The 26,384-nt window shown below is 35.4% G+C and overlaps 1 protein-coding gene across 1 annotated transcript; it reads left to right on the forward strand.

The window, feature by feature from the left end:
• Positions 1-9,327: 9,327 nt before the first annotated feature.
• LOC106059267 (uncharacterized) lies at positions 9,328-26,149 on the forward strand. The gene is made up of 8 exons (XM_013216844.2): positions 9,328-9,406; positions 12,067-12,136; positions 12,291-12,422; positions 17,259-17,432; positions 18,495-18,677; positions 23,196-23,402; positions 24,597-24,797; positions 25,968-26,149. The coding sequence occupies exons 2-8, from the start codon at positions 12,073-12,075 to the stop codon at positions 26,066-26,068; spliced, it is 1,062 nt and encodes a 353-aa protein (XP_013072298.1). The 5' UTR covers positions 9,328-9,406; positions 12,067-12,072; the 3' UTR covers positions 26,069-26,149.
• The last annotated feature ends 235 nt before the right edge of the window (positions 26,150-26,384 follow it).

The raw sequence follows: 26,384 nt of genomic DNA on the forward strand, positions 1-26,384 counted from the left end.
ATTGCCCTCTAGTGTTAAAGCTCCTTGAACATGCTCACCACTTCTTAGTATTCCATGATCACAAAGCAAGTGTTGCTCACTCTGGTTAAATCTCTTTTGTAGACAAGCAGGTGGACGATAGGAGAAGATGTTTCCGTGCAGTCTTTTGGCTTTCTAAAACAAGTCAAATCCCGGTTTAAAAAGCAGGGGCGTAGCAAATAATTTTCAATTGTTTAGGGGACCTGGGGGGCATGACCTCTTTGGGGGCCCCAGCATTTTCCGTAATATTTAATTTTTAATGTAAAAAAAATAATTAGTGGAGCCCCCCTCACGTGTGTGTGGAGGGGGGGGGGTTCCTAATTTTTCCCCATCCTCCCCCACCCTAGCTACGCCACTGTTAAAAGTAATTGATATTTAGATTAGAACTCTAGCCCCCCCCCCTTTTTTTTTTAGGTTTAGGTAGCTAAATCATTTATCCTACTCAACCAGATATCCCAGTGTAGAGAAGGGCAACAATTGTTATCTTTATAGATTGAGCAATGGACAGTAAAAAAAATGGAAAACTTTGTCCTATGAGCAAAAGTTGTAGAAAAGGTCTTCATGCAAATAATTCCTTTTTTTAGCGTAATTAGAAAAGAAAGATTAACCAAATATACATCTGCGATTTACAGTGTTGACTGAATTGAAGTTAGCTTAATGATAACTGTATTTATATTTCTGGATCAGATAGGGAACGGCAGCGAGCAGGTTATAAACAGTTATTTGGGGTTAGTAGAGTTTTCATAAAAATTCGGATCAATTTAGGCGATGATTGGTAAAAAAATTAAAGTAATATAGGTCAATATCATTTTCAAAACCAAAATCCGGATCATCCTTTACGAATAAAAAAGTCTTTTGTGATGTTAAAGCAAGAAAATTTAATGTGAAATAAGTTTGAAGAGTGACTTTTAAGAATCGTTTGTAGTAAATTACTTTCTCATTTTAAAATCCTGAACAACCTATTGTCGTTATTTTGTAACATAAGTCATTTGACACAAATTTGTTTTTAATTGAAAATCCAGAATAATTTGATATCAATAATTAAACTATAGTTACGCATTGTCTAAGAATATAAGTGTAATATAAGTCAATTATGCAATTTCAAGCAATGTTTTGACGTAATTCATTTTTTATAATACAATATCCGGAAAAACTTTTTAGTTAATGAAATATAAGTCAGTATAGAGATTTTCATTTAGTATTTATATGCTTTTTATTTTAAAAATTGGAACAACTTATTATTGATCATTAGTTTTTACAACATTTAAGTAAGATTTGTTTTTCACAAAAACATACGAAACAACCTATTATAGATACTTAAAACTATTGCGATTTATAGGTTAAATCAGATTTTCAATAGCATTTTTATTAATCTAAACATTTCGGACAGAGAGACCAACAGACAAAACGCACAAAGGTAAGAGAAAAAAATAATAAAATCTAATTATTAAAAACTTTTGAGGGAACTAGTTTAGTACCATGATTTGCAGCGGCCGTCACGCTACTGCACGAAAATCACTAAATAAATGGCCCATTTCAAAAAATGTGCGTGACATTTACATACGAAGTGCATTGTGTTAGCCTTTATAAATAAACATTAATGTTCTCTTTTAGTTTTAGCAGCTAGATGACCAGAAATAAAAAAAAACAGTTAACTAATATTTATATTTGTTGTGAACATTTCTTGTACATTTTATAAATAAATTTGACTAAGTGATACTGAAAATACACAAAAGGTATCTTTCTTTGTTAACATTTTTTGTAACATTATCTCCCTTACATTTATGTATTGTTTTTTTATTTTTTTGAAAAAAATCGCTTGCATAATTAATTTTATAAACTAAACGGTTTGCTTTTAGAAAACCAAAAACTGTTGCACCTAAACTTTGCTAGCCGCATCTCATGGTGAAAAAATTTTTTTTTAAATTTCGCACAAACCTATTAGTGGCTTTTTCCCTTACGAGGGCCGCTAAAAATGTATTTAGCCTCTTCACGACGTGTCATGAGTGTCAACTTCCGAGAAGTTCTAAGTGAACCGTTCTCCTGTCGGCCATTGTTTATCATGACTTGAACAAGGCATTGCCTTTATAGTGCTGTTCTATTGATTGTCTAAACGTCACTGAGAGACATAGACTATAATTGTGACTTTTTTCTCCTGTATAAGCTTTTTGTTGCTTTTTAAAAGTATCTTTAAATATTTTGTTTGTTGTATTACTTTTTCTTTTACATTTACAGTATTGATTGCATGGCTCTACGAGCCAATTGTAACTTTTTATTACATTGAGAATCAATTAGAATAACTTTCACATTCTCTTATAGCAGTCATATAAAGAGTTTCTAAAACGTATATGAAATTGTATAGATCTAGTCCAGTGATGCCCAAAATACGGCCCGCGGGCCAGATCCGGCCTTCGACGTGCTTCCATCCGGCCCGCCGAAACGTCGGAACAAAATGTAGAAAATCCCTCTCACCCCCCAGAAAAAAAAAATAAAAAAAATGTATCTTTACCTACGTTAGGGCCCTCACTTTTTTTCTAATGGATTACAACCAAGGCATTTAACATTTGTGCGTTCTTGAAATAGGACTAGATCTATATAATCTACTAGGAAAAGTGAACGGATCTTTACTTTCTTGTAGAACATGATACCATTGCTAGCCAACATGTTTGTTTTTATAAAGAAAGTCAGAGGCTGTTTTCAAAAAACAAGAACAACAAAAATAAACAAAACTTAAGCTATTGTTTGAAGTGTAAAGAGAAAATTCAAATCTCCCAATAATTCATTGTAAGTACTAGATCTTAGGGTTTGAAATCAAATAGTTTCAGTTAAATTTCTTTAAGTTTTTGTATCGTTTCCATCATGTGGCCCGCGACACTAGTGCTGGATATTAAAATGGACACCAGATTGAATAAGGTTGAGCATCACTGATCTAGTCAGCTTCCATTAGCAAATCCAATTACGGTATAGTTTCTCTCAGATTTAAAATAAGAAAATATATTTAAAGTCCAAACATTTAGAATGACTGCAGGATTTTACCTTCAGTACTGAAACCCAGTTAGGTCATGAATTCTCAGACGTACTTCAAGTTTTCGTTTCGACGCCTTCTTATGGATTGTGTATTCGTGTTTCTATGGTGACGGTGGGAAGACGTTATCTATACAGTGTGAATGATGCAAGATTAGCGGGATTGACTTCAGCCATCTTAGGTAGGGCAGATTACTCCAGATAGCCAGTGTGAAAAAAAAACGTGTTTTCGTATTTAGTTAGATATATGTTCCAAATACACATTGTTTTACTATGACTTAAGTCTACTACAGTTGTTTCCTCTCAAGTTATTGTTGTCTGTATTGTGATAAAAGTTTTATTTCTAATTGTTTACACAGAAGTTTTTAAAATTTATTTCAAGTTTGGTAAGTTAAGGTAAAATACGCTTACAGCGGTTTAAACGTCTACCAGCATTTTGGTGCTACATGTCCACAAGGGGTAACAACACGCCTTTGGCATGTTTTTTTTAACGTGAGGTAGAAATAAAAAAATAAAAAAAAGGATATTGCAACGGTCCTGCCCTGCTATTTTGTGACTACGAGTTCTCCCCCCGCCCTTTTATTTTCTCGTGGACTATCCGCAGAGTGATCTTTCCTTTACTCCTTACTACTCATTTAAACTGTTGAGGGAAGAAGAGATTTATATATATATAGATACTCGGAGTCCTGTTAGGTCTTTAGATCTACTGCTCCCATATACCATAACATTGTCCTTTTTTTCATAGTCTACATCTAGTCATTCTAAGATCAATGAAACTAGACTAGATCTAGAAGATTTGTCAACTAACAGATATAGTCCCAGTGACAACACGCTCAATGTCTATAGACATGGAGATGTATTAGCATAGAACTGATTAAGAACCTAATAGCATTGTTTCTTGTTATGAAGAATCCACTCCTAATGTATTGTTGTATGATTGTATACACTTGTTGTTAACATGCCACAAGCTTTGGGAAATAAACACTTGTGCTTTCAATTCGCATTCTGTGACATTCATCACAATAAAGGGTGTTGCTGCCTTTGATATGCCTCCACCACTGGGCACCGGTTTCTAGGATTTGAGCGTCTGTCTTAAAAGTCAGAATGTTAAACTATAATAAAATACAAAATAAAATTTGTTTTGTTGAGAAGCAAGGCGTTTTACATTCTAAATGGTGGCATGGTGTGACGCAAAATGCTAATAAATCATTTCCTCACATAATAATTAATAAATAACCTAAATATATTTTTTGCACGCTGAAATGGAATAGATATTGATTTATTTAAATGTATTATTGTATTTAATTAAAGAAAAACTGGTTGAATACACATTTTCAACATTGTAAGCCTACAATGTGTGAAGCTGCTGTGGCTGAGGGGTAAAGCCCTTGTAACCGAAAGTCCCGTGTTCGAATCCCGATGAAGGCTCTAGTTGGACCACTTCAGAGGCCGATTTTGAGTTTGTGATTCCACACAAACTGTCTTTGTATTACAAATCAATGCCAAAGAATATATAAGATCGCTGTCTGATCTATTGTACTGTTACGTCTTCATATTGGATGAGACTCTTTAGACATGAAAACGACAAATCACAGTTTATAAATACTTTAATCTTTATTAATACTGAAAACACTTTCTTGTTCATATTCCTCCATTTTGGTTCTTCTCTCCTTTCAACACGCATTCGCACCATTTCACATTTACACTAAGATGCGCACGTAACACCCCCCCTGTTTAACAAGTTCGATGCACATCGAACGTCCAAAATACAAATCACTGAATATATTATCAGACTATTCCAAGTTTTAAAAAAATCGGTAACATATAAAACCATAATGTAATACTAAACAAAATCAAACACAATGTCATGTTAATACCAATACAATTCCAACATGTTAACATATATCTATAAGTAATCATATTTCTATTAATACAACTCCCCACTCATAATTTTATGCCTGTATAAAACACCATCATTCCAGTCGCAATCGAATAGTTAACAAACAAAGTCTATCTTGCTCCATGCATATTGTAACAACAATATTCAATTCATTACACATATATTTATTCATTGTATAATAGAACAATAATTAGTGTCCATCATTCCTACCTTTACAAATCATATCTATATAATTCTAACATTATTGACATGCCATCCTTTCCGCTTCCCTCCTTTGCAATGATGTCCCATTGTGATCCTACCACCGAATGTTCTAGCTGTACTGTTTTCTAGGCTGCTAATATCCCTCTCTTTTCTCGTATACGCATCTTCACTATTGTACCTTGAATCCTTCATTCTAATTAACTGTTGACACTGTCTTCTAATATGCCCCCTTCTCCCACAATTAAAGCATAAGATGTATGGACTTGTACGTCTATATGTGGGTTTAAGTCGCTTTCTCTGTACCACTGATTGCCTTACTTTACTTTGATTTGGACCCATTCCTATTGCCTTGCTTTCTACCTTATCTGTTAATTCTTTCTTCTCGTGCTCTCTGCTACCCATGTCCTCTGATGTATGAGATCTTATGTCTTCTTCCACATCCCCATTTCTACCTCGCGTAGACTTTATCCCATAATATTTCTTCCAATTCTCAATCTCCCTTACTGAACATATTTTCACCCCATGAATATTCCCAATAATTAAATCTATCTCACCCTGATCTACAACACAAGCTTCCACTGTCCCCTTAAAATACGGTGTGTCTATACTAACTTTAGCAATCGGTAATTGTACAATATTCCCATTAAACATAACACACTTCCTAGATTCGCCTGTATATTCATGGTCTTCCACTAAATTCTTATTCACTCCAATAATAGTGCTCCCTGTATCCCTGATGGTCTTGGCTGCCTTGTTCCCTACGAATGTCTGAAAAATCTCCAATGTTCCAGTATCAGATGACAATGATAAGCCTTGCTCTATTCTACCTTTCTCCCAGTCCTTTCTTTCCTGTCTGTTTCCTTGATATCTTCCGTTGCGGCTATCATTTTGTCTTTCATATGTACCACTTCTATACTGTCTATCCTGTGTCTCCCTTGTTCTGTGAGAGTTATTCTGTGTCTCACATGTTCTGTTAAAGGCAACTATTTCTTCTATATCACTGCCTCTAGATAATTTCTTCTCGGGATGTGCCACTTTATAAGCCCTTATCAGTCTTACTATGTCTTCTATGGATTTCGGTTTCCTCTCCAACAGAAATATTTTTAATTCCTCCTGACACTCGTACATCACTTTGTCCAGCATGAGAAATGTCTTAAGACTGTCAAAGGTTTTTTCTACCTCAGCGGTTTCTATCCAGTTATCGAAATGGCTGCTCATTTTGTCCAAGAAGGTCTGCGGGTCATCCTCTGGTTCTATCTCACAATTAACAAACTGTTGGCGATAGAAAGCTTCTGTTTTCCCGAAAGTTCGAAGTAGTTGTTCTTTCACAATGCTGTAGTTACCCTGGTTCATACATATTTTTGAAGGCACCTCCGCTGTAAATGATCTCGACAATAAGAATGTCCATTTGTCTTCAGGGTACTCCAGTTCTCTCATTTCTATCTCGAACTTCTTCAAAAAAATATCTATGTCCATTTTGTCTTCATTGAATATCAAACCTTTATATTTTGCCAGTTTATTCCCTGTAGAGTCACTCTTTCTTTTATCATCCTCTTTTCCTTGGTCTGTTTTTAACTTTTTCTCTGCTGTCTCTTTTTCAAACGCTAATCTTTCTCTTTCAATGGCAACTAATTCATTTTTCTTTTCCCTTTCAATTGCTACTATCTCCTTATCCTTTTCTCTTTCTCTTTTGTCTTCCTTATCTAATCTCTCCTTTTCTTTTTCTCTTTCTCTTTTGTCCTCCTTATCTAATCTCTCCTTTTCTTTTTCCCTTTCCATCGCTAATCTCTCCCTCTCCATCAACCTTTCTTGTACGTATTTTCTTAGTTCTGCCCCTTCAAGCTCCAACAACCTTCCCTCTTCCTTCAACGCTGCTACCTCAGCCTTGTCCGCCATAGTCGATTACTAATAATATCGAATCGAATGTTCTCCTGTCTCTAGATCTAGACTTTACTATCTCTACTGTCTGTTGACAGGAGATCCACTGTGTATAGAGGGATACGTGGGTTTTACCTTTGCGTTGGGCGCCACTTGTTACATCTTCATATTGGATGAGACTCTTTAGACATGAAAACGACAAATCACAGTTTATAAATACTTTAATCTTTATTAATACTGAAAACACTTTCTTGTTCATATTCCTCCATTTTGGTTCTTCTCTCCTTTCAACACGCATTCGCACCATTTCACATTTACACTAAGATGCGCACGTAACATGTACATATCCGGTAGTTGTCATGCCGTAATGTGTAATATATCTCTTTATCATTAATTGTGTATTAGTTTGTTATAAATTAACGGCCATGCCTGTTCGTATGGTTAGCGCGTTGGACTGATTATCTCGACGGTCCAGCGGGAAGTCTGGGCTAGTAAGTAAATTATCTTTAACTTTGAAGGAACATCCGAAACATGTAAAACATTATACACAAAACAAAATTTACAACGCCAAATGAATCTTTGAATTATTATTACTTTTCACAATCAAAATAAAATCACCTCTTGAATATTTCTTGCAAATAGCTGGATCCAATAGGGATACTCTGAGTTTGTGTGATAACATAAACTCTATTTGTAATCTTTTTTTTTGTCAGGTAAAATAAATAATTGTGCAAATTTTCAGCTTGATGCGAGATCGGTGTCGAAGAAAAGAACATGTACAAACTTTTAGTCACACTGACAAACAGACACATAGTCAAACAGATAGAGTGACTTAATATTAGCTTTTGTAAAAAAAAAAAAAGTACTTTTTTATACTTAGCACTAAACATGTTTTGTAATCCCAACTTCAAGCACGTTGATTAATCCTGATAGACAGGACACGTTACCATTAGCTGTTAAGAGTATTATCTCTATCATTCATTCAAAATCTCTATTTATTGGTCTAAGGCTGTAAGCCTACTTGAAGTGTTATAAGAACAAGCTCTTTTTTATAAATCATTACTAAAATTAATTTTCCAGAGGTTCTAAAATTGTTTGTTCTACTAATATATTAAAAATTAGGGAAACGTAGAAGTTTGCTAGAAAAAAAAAAACACGTCTGCAGAAACACATTAGAGGCTTTTTGCTCCAAAGGCCGTCTAAAAAAAGACTTTATAAATCTATAAAGATAAATAAAAAATGACAATAAGATAAAACAAACACTTTTTTTTTTCCATTTAATTCCAATATAATTTGGATTTTCTTTCTAAACGATTAATATTTTAGGAGGCTTAATTTAATGTCGATGGTACTATATAAATAAAACAAAACTAGATTACTATGATTACTCAGAGGCATCTCCCGTCGTATCCTTAACGGATAAGCTTATACCATACCTAATAGATGTAAATCTAAAATCTAAATTTAGAAAATATAAAATGCAATGTATATAAGAATTACGTAATAAAAGCCTAGATAATCTATTAATACACTGATATAAACATTAAATTTAAAAGATAGTAAATTAATTAGTAGGCGCGGTTGCTAAGCGGTAAAGCGCTTGGCTTCCGAACCGGGGACCGGGGTTCGAATCCCGGTGAAGACTGGGATTTTTAATTTCGGTATCTTCGGGCGTCTCTGAGTCCACCCAGCTCTAATGGTAACCTGACATTAGTTAGAGAAAAGTAAAGGCGGTTGGTCGTTGACACCCTCGTTAACCGTAGGCCACAGAAACAGATGACCTTTACATCATCTGCCCTATAGACCACAAGGTCCGAAAGGGGAACTTTACTTTTTTACAGATTAGTTTTAATATTTTCTAACATTGCAATATTGATCTACACATTGGGAACATCAGTAACATTGAAAACGTTTTTCAAATGAACGTTTTATATAGACTAGATCAAGATCTGGAAATTTACTTTATGGAAATATATCTAGATTTAAAGTGTAGATTTTGATTGAAATCTAGATATATATGGTTAATATATATATAGGCCTATATATTATTGTTTCTTTTTTTTACTTTCAAGATTTAGATAATTTAAAAAAAAAAACGTTGAAATATTCTCAAAAATAGGATGTCTATTAGAATCAATTACTGAGCCAAAAGAAACTCATTGAGATTCTTTTATGCTTCTGACATCTGATAATAACTTCATATATGTCACTAATCTTTTGTTTTATTGGCGTCTCTTCAAAACTTAATCGTATGTGTACAGCAAATTCTCTCTATCTCTCTCTCTCTCTAAATATATATATATATATATATATATATACATATACATCCTGATTATGCGGCTCAATTTGCATTCTTTAACATAGTGTGAGCTAATTCAAAGGGTATGATTTTTTTTAGTTAGCTATTGTTCATTAAGTTTGTCTTTATATTTAATATAAAAAGCACAAAAAAAAAGTAAGTGCTATCAACAATTAAAATTTAATGTTATATTATTTTCTAAAAGCAAAAAATACATTTATAATAATAATAATAATAATAATAATAGATTTTAATCGCCGTGATCTGCTGCTCATCGAAAAAAAAATAAAAAGCCGCTTCCATTATTGACATCGCCGTACCATTATCTTATAAATTAAAAAAAAAACTGGGTTGGAAAAACAATGAAAATATGGGAACCTAGGCTTAGACACTAAGCGTTTATGGAAGTTATCTAAAACAACAATGTACCCCATTGTCATATCAACCGAGAAGATAATAACAACTGATCTCACAGATACCTTCAAGGCCCTTTTCATTCCTAGGAACATTCTCGTTGCCTGTCAGAGGGCGGTACTTCTGCAGGTTTGCCATATCACCAGAAAATTCCTCAGTGGAAACTGGTAAAGGGACTACGATGAATTTTGTTTCCCTTTAACGAAACTCGACCCAGGCTTTACCATAGAATGAATACTCGTTCTTTTCTAACATAATAATAATAATAATAATCTTTATTCTTTGTAAAGACATTGTCTTACAATCGGTGCATTACATTAAACAAAACATTATAACTATAGAAAATTAAAATGTACATTCACACCGAATCAGAAACCCCGTTAGTAACGAACCATGCTAAGAATTACTCCCTTAAAGCACGGAAGAGGAAGCGGGCAGTGAGTTTTGAGGTCGCCTTATCCCGTACAAGGACAGACCTCTTGCGGCACATGGACCAGTATTCTCTCTTTCAATTCCTTGTCCCGATCGTCCCACATGCAGAGCTTGACATTCATGAAGAATGTGCTCTATTGTCTCGTCGTCCTCGACGCAGTGGCGGCACCGTGTGTCTTAGTTCTCTTTCCACCGTCCAAAGTGCGCGCCTATTGGACAGTGCCCGACTCCGAACTGGGCTAGGACAGCCCCCACCACGCGTCCTTTCGGTCTGGTCTACTCATCTACCTGTGTAGCTCTCGGTCCTTATCGGAAGCGTCCAAACTGTCGTACCAAATTGCCAATTAACGGATGTCGGCTAGGGATCGTACAATCGTAAGAGTGCACGGTTCGTCATCTATGGTGCACGTTGCCTCCGCAACTCGACTGGCCAGACCACAATGGGATGGAAACAACTGTATAAAACTATGTACATTGAGCTGTAGAAGGCGCTCCACCACCACGAGGAACGCTTCTACCCTCCCGACACCTGCATGGTGCCCTCGAGGGCAGAGATTGAATCGGTGAAAATGACCACGTCCGCTGGGACCGTAGATGCAATTTTTCCGCTACCCACTCCAGCTCAGATTCCAAGCTGCTTTTCCCATGACAGGTTTCACTCAGCTCCACACTTTCGGAATAGCCAGATAGTCGAACCACCGCTCTCACTGTGCCATCAAGCGTCTGCACAGAACCGTCCGTGTAGAAAGTGGACACTCCAGCCGGATATGAAGCGATAGTCTCACTGGCTGCATGTAGTAACCGTGTAGGATCGCACCGCTTTGTTACCTCCGGGTCAAGAAAGCAGCTCTTCTGCATCGTCGGCATGCTGAAAGCTTTGTCAGGGGGGAAGAAACCGGACGGGGAAAGAGCAGCCCGCTCTACCTGTAGATTTATCTCTATAACCAGCCCACGTGCCACATGCATGAAGCAGGGCCGGATTTTGAGACGCCTCTTGCCCTCCCAGTTGTTGACCAGACTTCTAAGCGGACATCTAACCTCCAGCCGCCTGTATCTCTCGAAAGCTTTCAGGACGGCTCGCTCTCTGCGCAACTTCAACGGCGGCACATTAACCAAAGTCTCGCCGGCAGCAAATAGCGTTGTGCGAAATGTACCACAGATGAGTCTGACGGCTTGATTCTGAACAGCATATAGCTTCGCTAGAAACGTTTGCGAAGCCCAGACCTGAACAGGTAGACTGTAATCCATATTAGCCCGAAATGCATCCATGTACAGTGTTCTCAGTACACCCGCCTTAACTCCCCGTTTCGTTCCAGCTAGCTTTTTTCTTCGCTATAGACCATGCTGCGTTTAGCTTTGGCCTTTCTGATACCATAAAGGCAGTGATGCCCTAAGTACGGCCCTCGGGCCAGAACCGGCCTTCGATATGGTTTTATCCGGCCCGCCGAAACGTCGACACAAAAAGTAGAAAAGCCGCCCCCCTTATTTACAAAACTAGCATAATCTCTAAACTAAACTAGATCACTACAATAGAATATAATATTTCAATTGGGCTGTAATGGACCTCATTCACCAATCGTAAATAAACACATTTAGCCACGTCATAATATTGATAAAACATTGAAAAATACGTATCACGTGACAGCCACTAAGGATTACATAATTTGTATAGAAGACATATAGAATCACGTGACTAAATTTTGTTTGTTTACGATTGGTGAATGAGGTCCATTGCTATGAGTACTCTGTACAAAAAGTGTCATTTATTTAATACACATATTTTACAAAGAAAATAATGTGATCGTTGTCCACATGCTAGACTAATTGATTTCTCCATTTAAATTTTTAAAATGATAATTTCTTTTTTTTTTTTTTTTTATATTTCTTTTCATTTCAGTTGCTCATGAAAATGCGTTGGATAATGCTCATTAGTATTTTTGGAATGATACAAATAATTGCATGTCAAGGTATAGTGTTAAAATACACACCACATATCGATTAACAGTAGTAGTCATATTGTTGAGAAAAAATATGTATTTAAGATAAATGGACATACGGATAAATATCAATAAATAAATATATATCAATGAGTTGCAAGGGTTTTTGTTTTTTATACAACAGTTGCATGTCCCGATGGCTGGTTTGGTCCAAAATGTCAGTTTCAATGTCACTGTCAGACAAAGTGTGACTCAACAGGCGAATGTGAGGAGAATTTATGTAGTGTTGGATGGTTTGGTTACAAGTGTCAATATCGTAAGTCATTATTTTTAATAACTAGTTTTGTTGTGAAATGCAATATGCTTTCTAAAAATATATACCAAAATAATTTTAGATTGATATTTCGATCATCTGCGTCTTTCAATGCCATCTGTTGATCTATTACTAAGTCCTATCAATTTGGTTTAGTTTAAAATGTTTGTAAAATGTTTTACATCTTCCTTTAGAGTTAAAGGTAATTTACTTCTTAGTCTAAACCTCCCGCAAGTCGACGGGGAGTGGGAGAGGGTAGGGTATGTTTTTTCATATATATATATATATATATATACATAGCTAAAGACCGGAGTGCATGGAGACAGACTGTGCGTGCTGGGATAACCCTTGCTGAGAACAAAAGAAACGAAGCGGCCTTAATCAAGAGGGAAAAAAAGAAAGCTGCCCTGTCCGCTAGCCCTGAATCAGAGGCATACACATGTACGAACTGTGTCAAAGTCTGCCGTTCTAGAATTGGCTTGATTAGCCACACCAGATTCTGCCCCGTCTCAAGATTAAACCAAAACCAGTGACTCATTTGGGCGCATCCATTGCCTTTCGAGACAAGAGGAGCCATATATATATATATATATACATATTCATAAATTAAAGTTCCACTTTCAGAACTACTGATGATGTAAAGGTCATCGGTTGCCTACGGTTAAAGAGAAGAGGGGGTCATGTGGCCAGCATAACGACCAACCTCCTTTACTTTTCCCCAACTAAGGTCAGGTACGTATTAGAGCTGGGTGGACTCAGAGGCTACCTGAACGTCCGGAATAAAAAAAAAATCCTTTTTCCATACAAGTAAAAAAACAGTAATTAAGATTTATTCTTGTAACAAAATTTGATTAATTGACACACGAAACAAAATGCAATGATACTTTTTCCATTGTGACTTGACATGTATTGTATTAAATTCGCGAATCTATGAATGAAGCTTGAGTTATTTGTGAAGAAGTCTGTGACCTTTTTAATAAACTTACTTGCCCTGAAGATTTTCATTTAAAACTGTTTTTTTTTGTTGTTGCAAAATCTGCTTGCATAGATAATTTTAAAAATTAAATGGTTTACTTTCGAAAAATAAAAAAGTAGCCGTTGTATCAGAACTTTAAATTATCTAAAATATCACGATGTCCGATTTTCATTTTATCTCCACGTTTCTGAGATCTAAACGGGACGGACAGACGGACGACAGACAGGCCCTATAAACTAATAGCGTCTATTCCCTATTTGGGGGCCACTAAAAAGCACCGTTTATCACTCAAACACAGCTATCATCCGTTCAAGAGCTTTTTCATGAAAGATGTCTTTCCAAAACTCACACGATTCTTAAAGACAACCTACACCCCTTAAACCACTGTTACATCAGATCTGAACGAAATTGTTGGCTACTTTCTATTAAGACTAAAAAAGAAAGATTTAAAAACCTTCTTTATCCCACTTTCGGTCAGAGTAGTGTTACAAGATCATCTTTTGTCACGAAGAAGTACATAGAGGTCTAATTCATAAAGCGCTGGTTGTGAGTGTGTGTGTATTTCGTGCGTGAATAATGTTCGTATTTACATCTATATTGTTAGTGTTACAATAATTAGGCTGAGGTTGTTAATTGTAGTCAAACGGAATTTATATTGGATTGCACCAATAAAAATTATCTTGGCCTATCTTATTGCATCTTATCAATGATAATATGTTATTTAGTGATGGGTAAAAGTTAACTAAAAAGTTGCTAACTTTTAGTTTAACTAAAAAAAAATAGTTAAGGCCAAAGTTTAATTAAAAAAAAAAAGTTTAGTTAAAATCCTAGTCATAGACATAAATAAATATAGACTGGAAGTAGGAAGTTATTTTTATTTGGGGGGAGTCAATATGTTTTATGTACTATATCTATGTGAAAAAAAAATGGCGGCGATTGAGCTATAAATTCTAGGACTAACATTTCAGCCAATATATACCTTTGATCTTTAGTTTTGAAAAGTGCAAAACTGCCATATTCCCAATATTTTGTCTTTGTTTTATAATCATAGACATAGGCAAATATATATAGGTTTGTGATGTGGATCTACAAACTTATCTTTTCCCAAATATTTCCGATAATAATTTGTTCTTTATCGTCCAGTCTATATATATATGTCTATGATCCTAGTTTAATTATTTTTTTTTAGTTACAAACTAAAAAGTTTAATTACAAATTTTACAAACTTTTTTAACACACATACCAATAAATATTTAGATCTATGTAATTTGGAGAATAAATATAATGAATCGTAGAGAGGAGGAATAAACTAGAGGGTGCACAGGTCACTAGAAAGCCTTTTGACCTTTACCCTATAATGGTCGCTATTCCCGCCAATTCAAGGTATTTGAAAGGCGAGAAAAATAAACGTGTTCATTATATTTCTAGCAAGTTTCGCTGCTTGATAAATCCTGATAATTCCTTGCTTCTATAGATCTACATTTTGCTGCTTTTTATTAATTAAACACCAGTGTGTTCCTGTATAGCTGCAGGCAAAGAATTTTGCTTTACTATAGATCTAAAAGAAATGTCGACTCTTTTTTTTATTTTTATTTTAAAACATTTTACTAGATAGAGTCTAGATAGATCTAGAGTTAGAGTCTAGTGACTTCTACGGTTTAGTGACTAGTCTATTAGTATTAGTGACTTATTAGTCTATTACTACTATTAGATCTATAGTATAGTCTATATTTAATTATTTTAGTCTTAAGTAGTCTAACTCTTAGTAGTCTTAGTCTTAGATGATAGTAGATGTAGATCTAAATCTTAAATTATAAGTCAATAATATAGATCTATTAATTGAAATCTATATTACTTTACTTTATTAGACTAGATCTAGATCTATTTAGACTATTAGTTTAGAGATTCTACTATTCTAGAATTAGATCTAGATTACTTATCATACTAAGACCTAAGATGCATAGATGATAGATCTAGATCTATAATGACTATAATACTAATAATAGACTAATTATCACTAATAGTCGTCACTATACTAGATCTAATACTAAATTAACTAAGTCTAGACTATATCTACATCTACTTCTATTATAATTATACTTATATCTACTATATAGATCTAGTATTATCTACTAGAGTATATAGATCTAAATACTCATACCTAGTTATAATCATAATTATAATAATCTAAAATCTCTAGATCTAGAGTCTAGAGTTAGACTCTATCTAGATTTTAGATCTAAATCTAGTAGTAGTAGTAGTAACTAGTATTTCATAGATTATTTTTAGATTAAAATATTAATTATTTGATCTAGGTCTAGTAGCTAGATCTAATTCTAGATCCAGATTATATTTCTGATCATTTCGTTTGTAGAAGATATTAGATCCAGAATATTCTAGAATCTAGAGTTAGTTGAGTCAACGTGCAGTTTTATCATTAGGCCTACTTCTAGGGGTAACTTATATTAGAACTTGGACAATTACTTCTAATTTCTTTCTATAATAGTATCATTCTAGTGATTCTATTAAGATCTACATCTAATATCATCTATCCCATTAAAAAATTTAAATCTTTTTTTTTCATGTGCACAAATAAATGTTTATTACATTTTGCTAAAGAGATTGATTGTGCTTTATATTTTTCATGTTTGGCTGTTTCGTCCTTAAAAAAGGTCAAAATAGTTAGTAAAAGTTTAACTAATGTTTCTTAGTTTACTTAAACTAATTTTTTCAATTTGTGATTAACTAAAAGTTTAATTACTTTTTTTTAGTTCAAACTTAGTTTTAGTTTAACTAAAAAAAATTAGTTTAGTTCCCATCACTAATGTTATTGTACAAGCTTCTTCATTACTAAATCAAGCTTCATTCATAGATTCGCGCATTGGTAAAAAAAAAAAATGCATCTAAGGTCACGATTGAAAAAGTATCAATGGATCATTATAAAAAAGATTTTCCATTTATTAACTAATTAATGGAAAAGAATACAGATTCAAATGTTGTTTTTAAAAAGAATTTTAATACGAACTTCTTTTCAATTGTAAGTTAAAAAAAAAAAACAACTACTTTTTACCGCGCAGTTTTCACACATCCTCATTAGGCTATACACATCTTAGTTATAATATATAGAGGCCAGATCTACAAAGATCTATATACAAGTTCTAGTCTAAATATAGATCTAGTAGATTCTATATCAAGATTCTATATCTAGATCTAGACTTCGATATAGTCTTAGATCTAACTCTAGATCTAGAATCTAGACATCTAGACTTAGGACTTAAGCTGACTGAGGACTTAGATGTATGCTTAGATCTAGACTCAGACTTAGAGACTGTGATCTATTTCTAGATCTAGACTTAGAGACTTATATCTATTTCTAGATCTAGGCTTAGACTTAGATCTTGAATCTAGATTTAGGTCAAAAACTAGGTCTGGATCGAGTCTACTAGTTTGTATGACAATGGATATATTATTAAGCAACATACCGTTGGTATGAAAATGAAAGTATAAGGAAAGATTTCAAATATATTGTTCAATTTGATGTGTTTCTTAGTGTAGTGGTTATCACAGCTTCCTAACACGCAGAAGGTCCTGGGCTGGAAACCAATCAGAAACACTGATTACTTTTTTTTTTAGTTAATAAATATTTCTACATTTTTTGTGAGTCACATCCTGTAAAATATATATACATTTTTGATGATTTTTTAAAGAATATTTTTTTACAGCCTAATATGTTCTATCCTCTACCATTGTCTGGAAATGTCGCATTTCACTAGGTGGACCACTTCCGGGGTCGGTTTTGAGTTTGTGTGTCAACACAAACTGTCTTTGTAATCTTTGTTTTTTTTTTCTTTTTTTAATTTCAGAGGATTTCGTGTCTAGATTTGAAGTTCAAGACCCTGATCCTGAAAGACAACTCTCAAGGTGGTCCAAAGGAGATGATTCTGACTGCACTGAGGATACAAGTATAAAATTAGTCGAAATCTATTTAAAGAAACCATTTTTATTTACTTGGATAAGTTTGACAGTCAAGAATCCAGGTAGGTAATTTTACAAACTTAACACTCTCTGTGTCTATCTCTCTCTTTCCTTCTGGCTATTTCACTGTCTTATAGATTGTCTTTGACTCTCTGTTTGCAGCTGTCTTTCATTCTTTCCTTGACACTCTGTTTCTAGCTCTGTCTTTGGCTCTTTTTTTAGCTCTCTGTTTCCAGCTCTGTCTTTGGCTCTTTTTTTAGCTCTCTGTTTCCAGCTCTGTCTTTGGCTCTTTCTGTGGCTCTCTGTTTACAGCTCTGTCTTTGGTTCTTTCTTTAGCTCTCTGTTTCCACCTCTGTCTTTGGCTCTTTCTTTGGCTCTCTGTTTCCACCTCTGTCTTTGGCTCTTTCTGTGTCTCTCTTTTTCCACCTCTGCCTTTGGCTCTTTCTGTGGCTCTCTTTTTCCAGCTCTGTCTTTGGCTCTCTGTTTCCACCTCTGTCTTTGGCTCTTTCTGTGGCTCTCTTTTTCCAGCTCTGTCTTTGGCTCTTTCTGTGGCTCTCTGTTTCCATCTCTGTCTTTGGCTCTTTCTGTGGCTCTCTTTTTCCAGCTTTGTCTTTGGCTCTCTGCCCTTTACTCTCGGTTTCTCTGTTTCCATCTCTGTCTTTGGCTCTTTCTTTAGCTCTGTCTTTGGCTCTCTGCTATCAACTCTAGGTTTCTTTGTTTCCATCTCTGTCTTTGGCTCTTTCTTTAGCTCTCTGTTTCCAGTTATGTTTTAGCTCTTTTTAGCTCTCTCTTTCTAGCTCTGTCTTTGGCTCTTGGAGCTCAACTCTCGGTTTCTCTGTTTAGGACGCTTAGTCTCTCCGTTCTGTCTCGATTTCTCCCTTTTTTTGTTCTGTCTTCTTCTCTATTTTTGTATCTTTCATATATATATATACATATAGTAGCCTTTAAAATTTGTGATGTAAAACAATTAAAGCTGAAATTAAATTTTAGTTGTTACAATAAATACAATAAAATTGTCAACAGTGTTTCCTTGATATTTGAATTTTTTTTTTGCTTTAGTATACTATTTAGCTAAATTTGTCTTGTATTTTCCTAATTGGCTTTTTAAAAATATTATCATTTAGAGTTACTCAGAAAGTTCAGTATAACACTCGTCAGTAATTGGAAGAAATGGGACTGCGAACAGACGATTACATCCATTGTCAAAAACACTGTCAATATACGGTGTGAGAAGAGAGAATATGTGAAGAAAATTATTCTTACAGGAGATGGGGTTCACTCCCTTTGCACCATACACGTCAGCAACGGTAGGTGATAATGTGTGTATAACAGGGGCGTAGCTAGGAATTAGCCCTCATTTTAGAGGTTCCTGAGGCTTGACCTCTGTGGGCGCCCCCTGAATTTCGCGTAATATTTTGGTATTTAATGCAAATAAAACTCTCATTTGGGGTTCTCAAGCGGGGGTCTGGTGGGATTTTTAAATTCTCTCCCATCCTCCCGTCACCCTGGCTACACCAGGTGTATAAGTCTTACAATAGTTTGTAAAATATTTAGTATTATATTATAAACGAATGTAGAGGAGATATTTTTTTAAATACATTACTTCACGACTTATCAGTGTATAATTAAGTATCAGTTTAAAAAATAAAAATTAAAATACTTAAAAAGGCTTCTTTTAAGTGTGATAATTAGTTTGGATAAGTCATGTAATTAAAAATTTGTACTAAACCTTTGACGACAATATATAAAGGGGACTAATTAAACTTGTACCACCACTTCAGTCAAGTACTTTTTCTTTCCTTTGAGATACCAGACAAAACAATTTCTGACCAATAGTTGATTTTGAATTGATGTTTTAATTTGGTTCTGATGTTGTTAGGTAAAAAGAAATTGATTGTGCACATATTCAACTTGATCTGAGATTGAAAGTAGGACAGCGGTTCTTAACCTTTTAAGCTTGGCGACCCCTTTTTATATTTCCCCACTCTGTCGCGACCCCCCACCCAAAAAAAAATAAAATACACACACAAACAGCAATAGAAGAGTAGACAATAACAATCCATATTTTCGATGGTCTTAGGCAACCCCTGGCAATGTGTCAATCGACCCCCAAGGGGGGTCGCCATCCACAGGTTGAGAACCCCTGGTGTAGGAGAAATAACGTGTTCAAACTTTTGGCCAGACAGACACACAAACTGACAGAGGAGCTTAAAAAAAAAAGTTTTTAAGATAGATTTTGACATAAAAACTAAGTAAACTTTTTTCTATACCTGTGATGCCCGAAATACGGCCCACGGGCCAGATCCGGTCCACGACGTGATTTTATCCGGCCCACTGAAATGTCGGTACAAAGTGTAGAAATCCCCCCCCCCACCAGGAAAAGAAGATCTACGTTAGAGCCCTTACTTTTTCTCTGGTGAATAGGTATCACGCCATTTAAATGTGCATATTTGAAATGGTAGAGTTGAGCAATCTACCATGAAATGTGAACGGATCTTTACTTTTTTTTGGAAAATGATAAGTATAGTTAAACTGCTCCTTGATATTGGAGGATTAATATTTACCAAAAAAAAGAGACAAGAAACTGAGTCGATGGTAAAGTTAGCTACAATGTCGCTCACATTTTAAAAGAGTAATAATTTCAGTTTCCGATGCGTAAAAAAATATCTATTTCAAATAGCTCGTTAGAAGTACTACATCCACAAGTTTCTGGTAAAATTGTTTCAGGTCAATTTCATTTCGTTCCTGTACATTTTGGATCATGTGGCCCCCGACAAGAGTGCCAGAAAATAAAATGGCCCGCAGTTCGATTTGAACTGGGCATTAAAGTTCCATACCTATAATTTTTTCTCCTGCATTTATTACAAATTATATATAATTTAGTCAGATACGATAAATAGCCTCATAATCTATCACATCTTATCAGAACCGCTATTTCAAATTGTTTCCTGTACAGTAATATAACTCCATAATGCACAACAGCATGGCTTATTTCCAGGCTTTTGCAAGATGATGGGTTGAGTTATCAATTTCTAACTCAAATAAAGTTGATTGTTGATAATGATGATAATGATTATTTCAATGGAATAAATAATAAAAATGATTTAATATTTAATACCATGTTAAGTAATTATTTATCTAAACTTTTATGCCCCCCCCCCAGAACTTTAATTTGTATAACACTCATCTATAGCATAAAAAAAAAATCATTAAAATTAATGCGAGTATTGTAAAATGTTAATTTAAAAAAAAATTGATGCAGGATGTATTCCTGCCAGAGTCTTCAGTGACTAACACATTGAATTTGATTTGAGCTAAATCAAATGATAAACTAAAAAGTCAACAAAATCAACAAAAACGAATAGAACTAGACGGAACTGAGAAGGCTGACACACTCGCCAAGAGTGGGAGAACAAACTCGCTATTAAACACTGCTCTTTATCCAGAAGAAATGAAGAAACTAATAGTAAATAAAATAAATCAGAAATGGACAAGCTCTCATCCAAATCACAAGAAAAATAATGCCTATTATAATCTATCCAGACAAGATCAACGTCTAATCTTTCGACTGAGGACCGGACGCAACAGAAAGAGACAACACATGTACCATAAGCTCAAAATTGAAACCAGTGAAATCTGCCCATGTGGAGTGTCACCAGAGAATGCAGACCATGTCCTTCATGGGCAGTACAAGACACTGGCCCCAAAACACCCCATAGAAAGAAACGAAGAAAACTATATGGAGAGCCTCCCTGATTTGGAAACCACTGCGCAGTTCATCTCATGTACTGGTCTAGTCATCGGAACGCTCCAACATAAAAATGGTTACAAAGATGAAGAACAAATTGAGGGATGATACCTAGAAGTATTAGACGTAGAGTTAAAATTGTATGCGATGAAGCAAACGCAATCATCATCATGAAACTCCATTTGAGTGAGGGCTTGAGAAGCTCAAATCGTCTCTTGCTAAAGCCCTGGACAGAAACCCTGCTGTCTTGCGTAGTGCATACATGTCACCATACAGGTCGAGAATTTTTGGGTTTCCCAGACCCGTCGAGACGAAAATCAACAAATCTAGGGCAGTCTAACAGAGTATGAGGCACAGTTTCTTCTTCTTCCAAGCAACTGGGGCAACGTGATTCAAAATTAGGCCTTAGCCGTGAGAAATATGAGCCAACAGGACGGTGGCCTGACCTGCACTGTTCTATAATAGCTTGCTCAGGCCTGTACAGCCTCCACCACGGGGAAGTGCGGTCAGGGCGTCAAATGTGCTCCCAGACTCCACGGGCTTTTTGGGACATGTCCCAGCACCCAAGTAAACGCAATAAGCAGATTTACGTGAAATTTTTTTTCTTTTTTATTAAATTTAGGCTAAATAGAGCGGAAAATTAATACATATTGTTTTATCTTGATAAGGGGACGTAACATATTCTCATGAACTAAGGATTTGTTATTAAAACATGTCTGAAACTCCCTGACAGAGCCTCATGTGAATTTCACAACCGAACCAAACCGAACCCGAACTTTACAAAATTGATAGGTATAATACGGAACAAAACGAACTGTAATTATCCTAACCGAAGTGAATCGAGATTTACAACATTAAAAATCGTTTAAATTGGAGATCAATCAATAACAATACACAATAAACGTTAACAACTAAACTGACAATTACTGACGTTTTGAAGTCTTCAACTGACTTTGCCGTAAAAGTAAAGACAACATATACATTTACAAATCTTATTTCTGAGACTTTAAAAAGTGACAATTTGGTAGTTGTTATTAATGATGGAACGCCAGTATAATAAGAATAGATGAATTTCTTATGGTCAAACAGTTGAACTGGGCAGGGAACCTATCCGGTAAGTTGGACGAACCTATGTCAAAAAGCAGTCTTTTTGGTGAGCTGAAAGAATGTCGACGTAACAGAGGTACCCCACGGAAACGCTGTAAAGACCAGCTTAGGCGCCAGCTTGCATCTAATGACATAGAAGAGAGCACTTGATTGCAAGCAGCCTTAGAATGAGATCACTGGAGGTTATTTGGGTCATTTATAATAGCCGCGGGATACACATTTCAGACCAAAAGAAAATCTACTGCCGAGAACATACGTAGACGGTGTTTAAAAAACAACTAAATTGATCACTGACGGGTAATGGATATGCCTGCTCTGGTTGTGACAAATTATGTAGGTCACAACTGGGGCTGCGTACTCACGGGAAATACTGTAATTCCCATTAATAATCTTACTCAAAGACAAGCCTTATTATTATTTACTGTTATTATTATTATTATCATTAATATTTATTATTATTATTATTATTATTATGCTTTAAACGAACGAATTCATTGTAGTCCCTTTACCAGTTTCCACTGAGGAATTTTCAGGATATGTGGCAGTTTTGCAGCAGTACCGTCCTTTTACGGGCAACGAGAATCTTCCTACGAATGTTAAGGGCGTGGAAAGTATCTGTGAGATCAGTTGTTATTATTCCCTCAGTTGATATTACAATGGAGCGCAAGAAAGATACTGAGATAATCGTTCCAATGGGTCTTCTACGCCACTTCTTAATCCTATGATAGCGCCGCCTACGTTAGTTTGTCCTGAATGCTGGATGAAGCAAGATTGTCCTATATGGACAATATGCAGGCTCAAGATAAACTGTAGAGATATACAACTATTTTGTCCTTTTAAGATCAGATAATTGGTCCAATCAAATAAAAAAAAATATTTGGCTACAGTTTACCTTCTCAGCGTAATTAAAGTAACAGTAACAATATAGATGCGAACTTGTTTGATGTTATCAGCATCTTCTGTTCGTCAGGTCGCAACATGGCGCTAAAACGACCTGTAACAACAGATTTAAACGAAGTTATCACAGGTTTGACAGCGATAGGAGACGGCAATACAGACACGAACCTCGCAGGAAGTTGCACAGCGATTGATGATGTGAACATGTTACCGTCAACATCTTGGTCTCTTTCTTTTGAGGAACCTGTCCTAGCTAGTAGTTATACAATTATCAGCAAAGGTAGGAGTTTGTTATCATTCTAGCTATTTAAGTCTAAAATTGTCCATATTTCTTTATTCAAAAGGCAATTTTTTTTTGCCCAGAAATGAAAAAAAAAAAGCTAGAGGTAAAGCGCTAAATTTTAAATTTTAAAATCTCGAGTTTAAATCCATAAGATTCTTTATTTCGCAATTTTCAGGACGAAACAAAGTCCATCCAACTCAATAATATCCTGGAAAATTTCATGTAATGTAAAAGACTGTAGTGTATATTCGTAGGCCATCATCATCTTCATCATCAAACTCCTTTTGAGTGAGGGCTTAAGAGGAGTAAATAATCTCTTGCAAAACCCTTGCTGCTTTGCGTAGTGCATAGATGTCACCTCACAGGTCGAGAATTTGTGGTTTTCCGGACCTGGGGCAGGCTAACATAGTATCAGGCACGGTTACCTCTTCTTCCAAGCAACGGGGTACCGTGAGTCGAAATTAGGCCATAGCCGTGAGAAATATGAGTCAATAGGAAATTTAAAAAAAATATATATTTTATACTTCAATCGTAACGACAATGATTCATCTTTTAGAACTGTTTAGCGAGATGAAATCCTGGGATTTTTTATGGTGGGAATGATGTCGCCCACAAAGCATTTCCCCCCTCTCCACGCAGCTGTTGTGACCAAAGGAACGGAATATCTGATACAGTTTTAAATTAGTAGCGTCGCAGGTTCTGCCAGAATGTGTGCCGAAATCTGCCTAAGGGTCACCAGCTCCTGATTTTTCCTCAGGGTTGTCTCCCGATGCCTTTCTCGTGTTTGGGTTAAGTCGCAAGGCATTTGAGGTTTGGATTCAGAGTTTTTCTTTCTCTTCATGGATAGTTAACCAAGGCTAATGAGAACTTCCTGCCTGAAGCTTAATGGTTTTAGCGAGAGTAGCTCGCATTTTACCCTTCTTATGTCAGTGGTAATGGCTTCGACGGAATCAATAACTGAACTACAGGTGAAGGCCAGGATGTCAGAGGCTATTTGTGAATCAAATTGGGCAGCAGTAATTTATGTCTACTCACATATTTAACATAGTATGGGTTAAACTAAAAAACGTCAGTAAATAGTAGAAAACTATACAAACAACAAGAAGAAAAACATCACAAAATGTCTTTTTTTTTTTTAAATCATCATTTTAAAAAACTTTTAAAAACAAATGTTTCCTTTTTTACCATTAGGCAATTACACCGGACAGGGTGATCTTTTAGTGGAATTCTACGATAGGAACAAAAATGTGATAATCATTTTGATGGATTCCTACAATGCTCAACTGTATTCCTATGATCACAAGGAACCTACATGGGGTTTGAAAATAACGTACAAACAGACCGACTCAAGCTCTTTAGACTTTTCCCTTTGTCAAATTTCTGTCTTTGGAGGTAATGACGTTTAATAATGTTTACTATTGTTATTATTATATCCATTTTTCTAGAGATCATTTAATGTCTGTACATTCATATTTAGCAGACTCCGTAAGGAGAAAAGCCGCTATTAGGTTTGAGCTAAATCCCTGTCTGTCCGTCAGTCCATCTGTCACACTCAGATCTCGAATTCTAGAAGACAAATGCATACTAAAGTTCATTTGAGTTTTTCCCAGCTAACCGTGAGCAACTTTTATTTTTAACCTTAAAATTATTTTCTTGTCCACCCATAACTAATTTCTATTAGGATTTATCTCCCCTTTCTCACGGGACGTAGAGCGATTTAAAAGATAGTCTAGCTTCTCTAGGGATAAGTATAAATTTTTGGCCGCTGTACAGGTGACCAGTACACAATAGGCGCTGCTCCAGCTCTACACACTGCAGTTTAATAACTATTCAAACTTTCTTCTCTCCCCCCCCCCCACCCGTAGGATACGCGCCGCCCTAGGAATAGCGTTGCACTGGCCGGACAGAGGCATTCGTTTAAGTCCCTACTCTCACGGTACAGACCATAAATCTGACCTGACGCCTGACATTTCCAGTACATAGATACATGTGAGAAATCCCTTAGCTTTCTTGACCATACCGTTAAACAAAAAGTCCCATCTATATATAAAGAGAGACCAAAGCATTCTAAGTTGCTTGTTAAATGCATTTATTTTTATCATTATAATTCTTTAGTGTTTAAAGATTTACGGCTTAAATTGTAACTTGCGTGTTGAAGACTCCCAAAGCAAGTACACTTACAACTGTAACAGCTAATAGCTTAGAAAAATAGAATTGTTTATAGTTCTATATTGTGAGTTCTAAAACTTTTAAGAGACGTCTCTCTACACAAAGTATAAAGTAGACCATTTGAACTTATGCTACCACATTTTTCAAGTACAATGTCTTTCCTTTGTTTGATACCTCCAAAAATATTTAAAAATAATATGTGCGAAACTTAAACTTAACCCTAGGCAGAAATGACGTATACAAAACAGGCAGATAGACAGATTGACGGTCTGAGTTGATATACAAATTTTGTAACCAGAGAAATGATGCATGTTATATAAATAGAGTCACAAAGACTCAAATTAAACGTTGGCTATGAATTATTTTATTCTTTCATTTTATATATCCAAACAGAGTGTGTACCTGGCCGATGGGGTCTAGACTGTAAAAACTCCTGTGGTAGTGAATGTCGGTTCTCTTGTAATGAATCTGACGGAACATGTCCAATTGATTGATTGGTTACAAGTGTCACGATTTATTAAGTGACAATTGATTATACAAGTTGGATTAATTAAAGATGATTTGCTTCACTTAAATGTCTGTGCCTCTTTTTGTTGCCTGTGTGTCTACCCTACTTAGCACAACGCCACATGTATTGAGATTCACTGATTCAAGTCTGACTTAGCAGATAAAATTGATTGAAATAAGATAACAGTTTATAATATACTGGCAACTTCAGCCATCAATAAATCACATAGCATATCTCACATGTGATCCAAATAGAAATTCATCAAGCACATATCTAGCTTTACTTTCAACGTAAAGAAAGAC

The sequence above is a fragment of the Biomphalaria glabrata genome, chromosome 5, assembly GCF_947242115.1.
Source record: "Biomphalaria glabrata chromosome 5, xgBioGlab47.1, whole genome shotgun sequence".
In the NCBI taxonomy this organism is placed as follows: Eukaryota; Metazoa; Mollusca; class Gastropoda; family Planorbidae; genus Biomphalaria; species Biomphalaria glabrata.

Coding starts and splice junctions, on each gene's coding strand:
- LOC106059267 (XM_013216844.2), top strand. CDS start 12,073: ATGAAAATGCGTTGGATAATGCTCATTAGTATTTTTGGAATGATACAA. Junction 12,423..17,258: donor TGGTTACAAGTGTCAATATC/GTAAGTCATTAT, acceptor TTTTAATTTCAG/AGGATTTCGTGTCTAGATTT. Junction 23,403..24,596: donor TTATACAATTATCAGCAAAG/GTAGGAGTTTGT, acceptor TTTTACCATTAG/GCAATTACACCGGACAGGGT.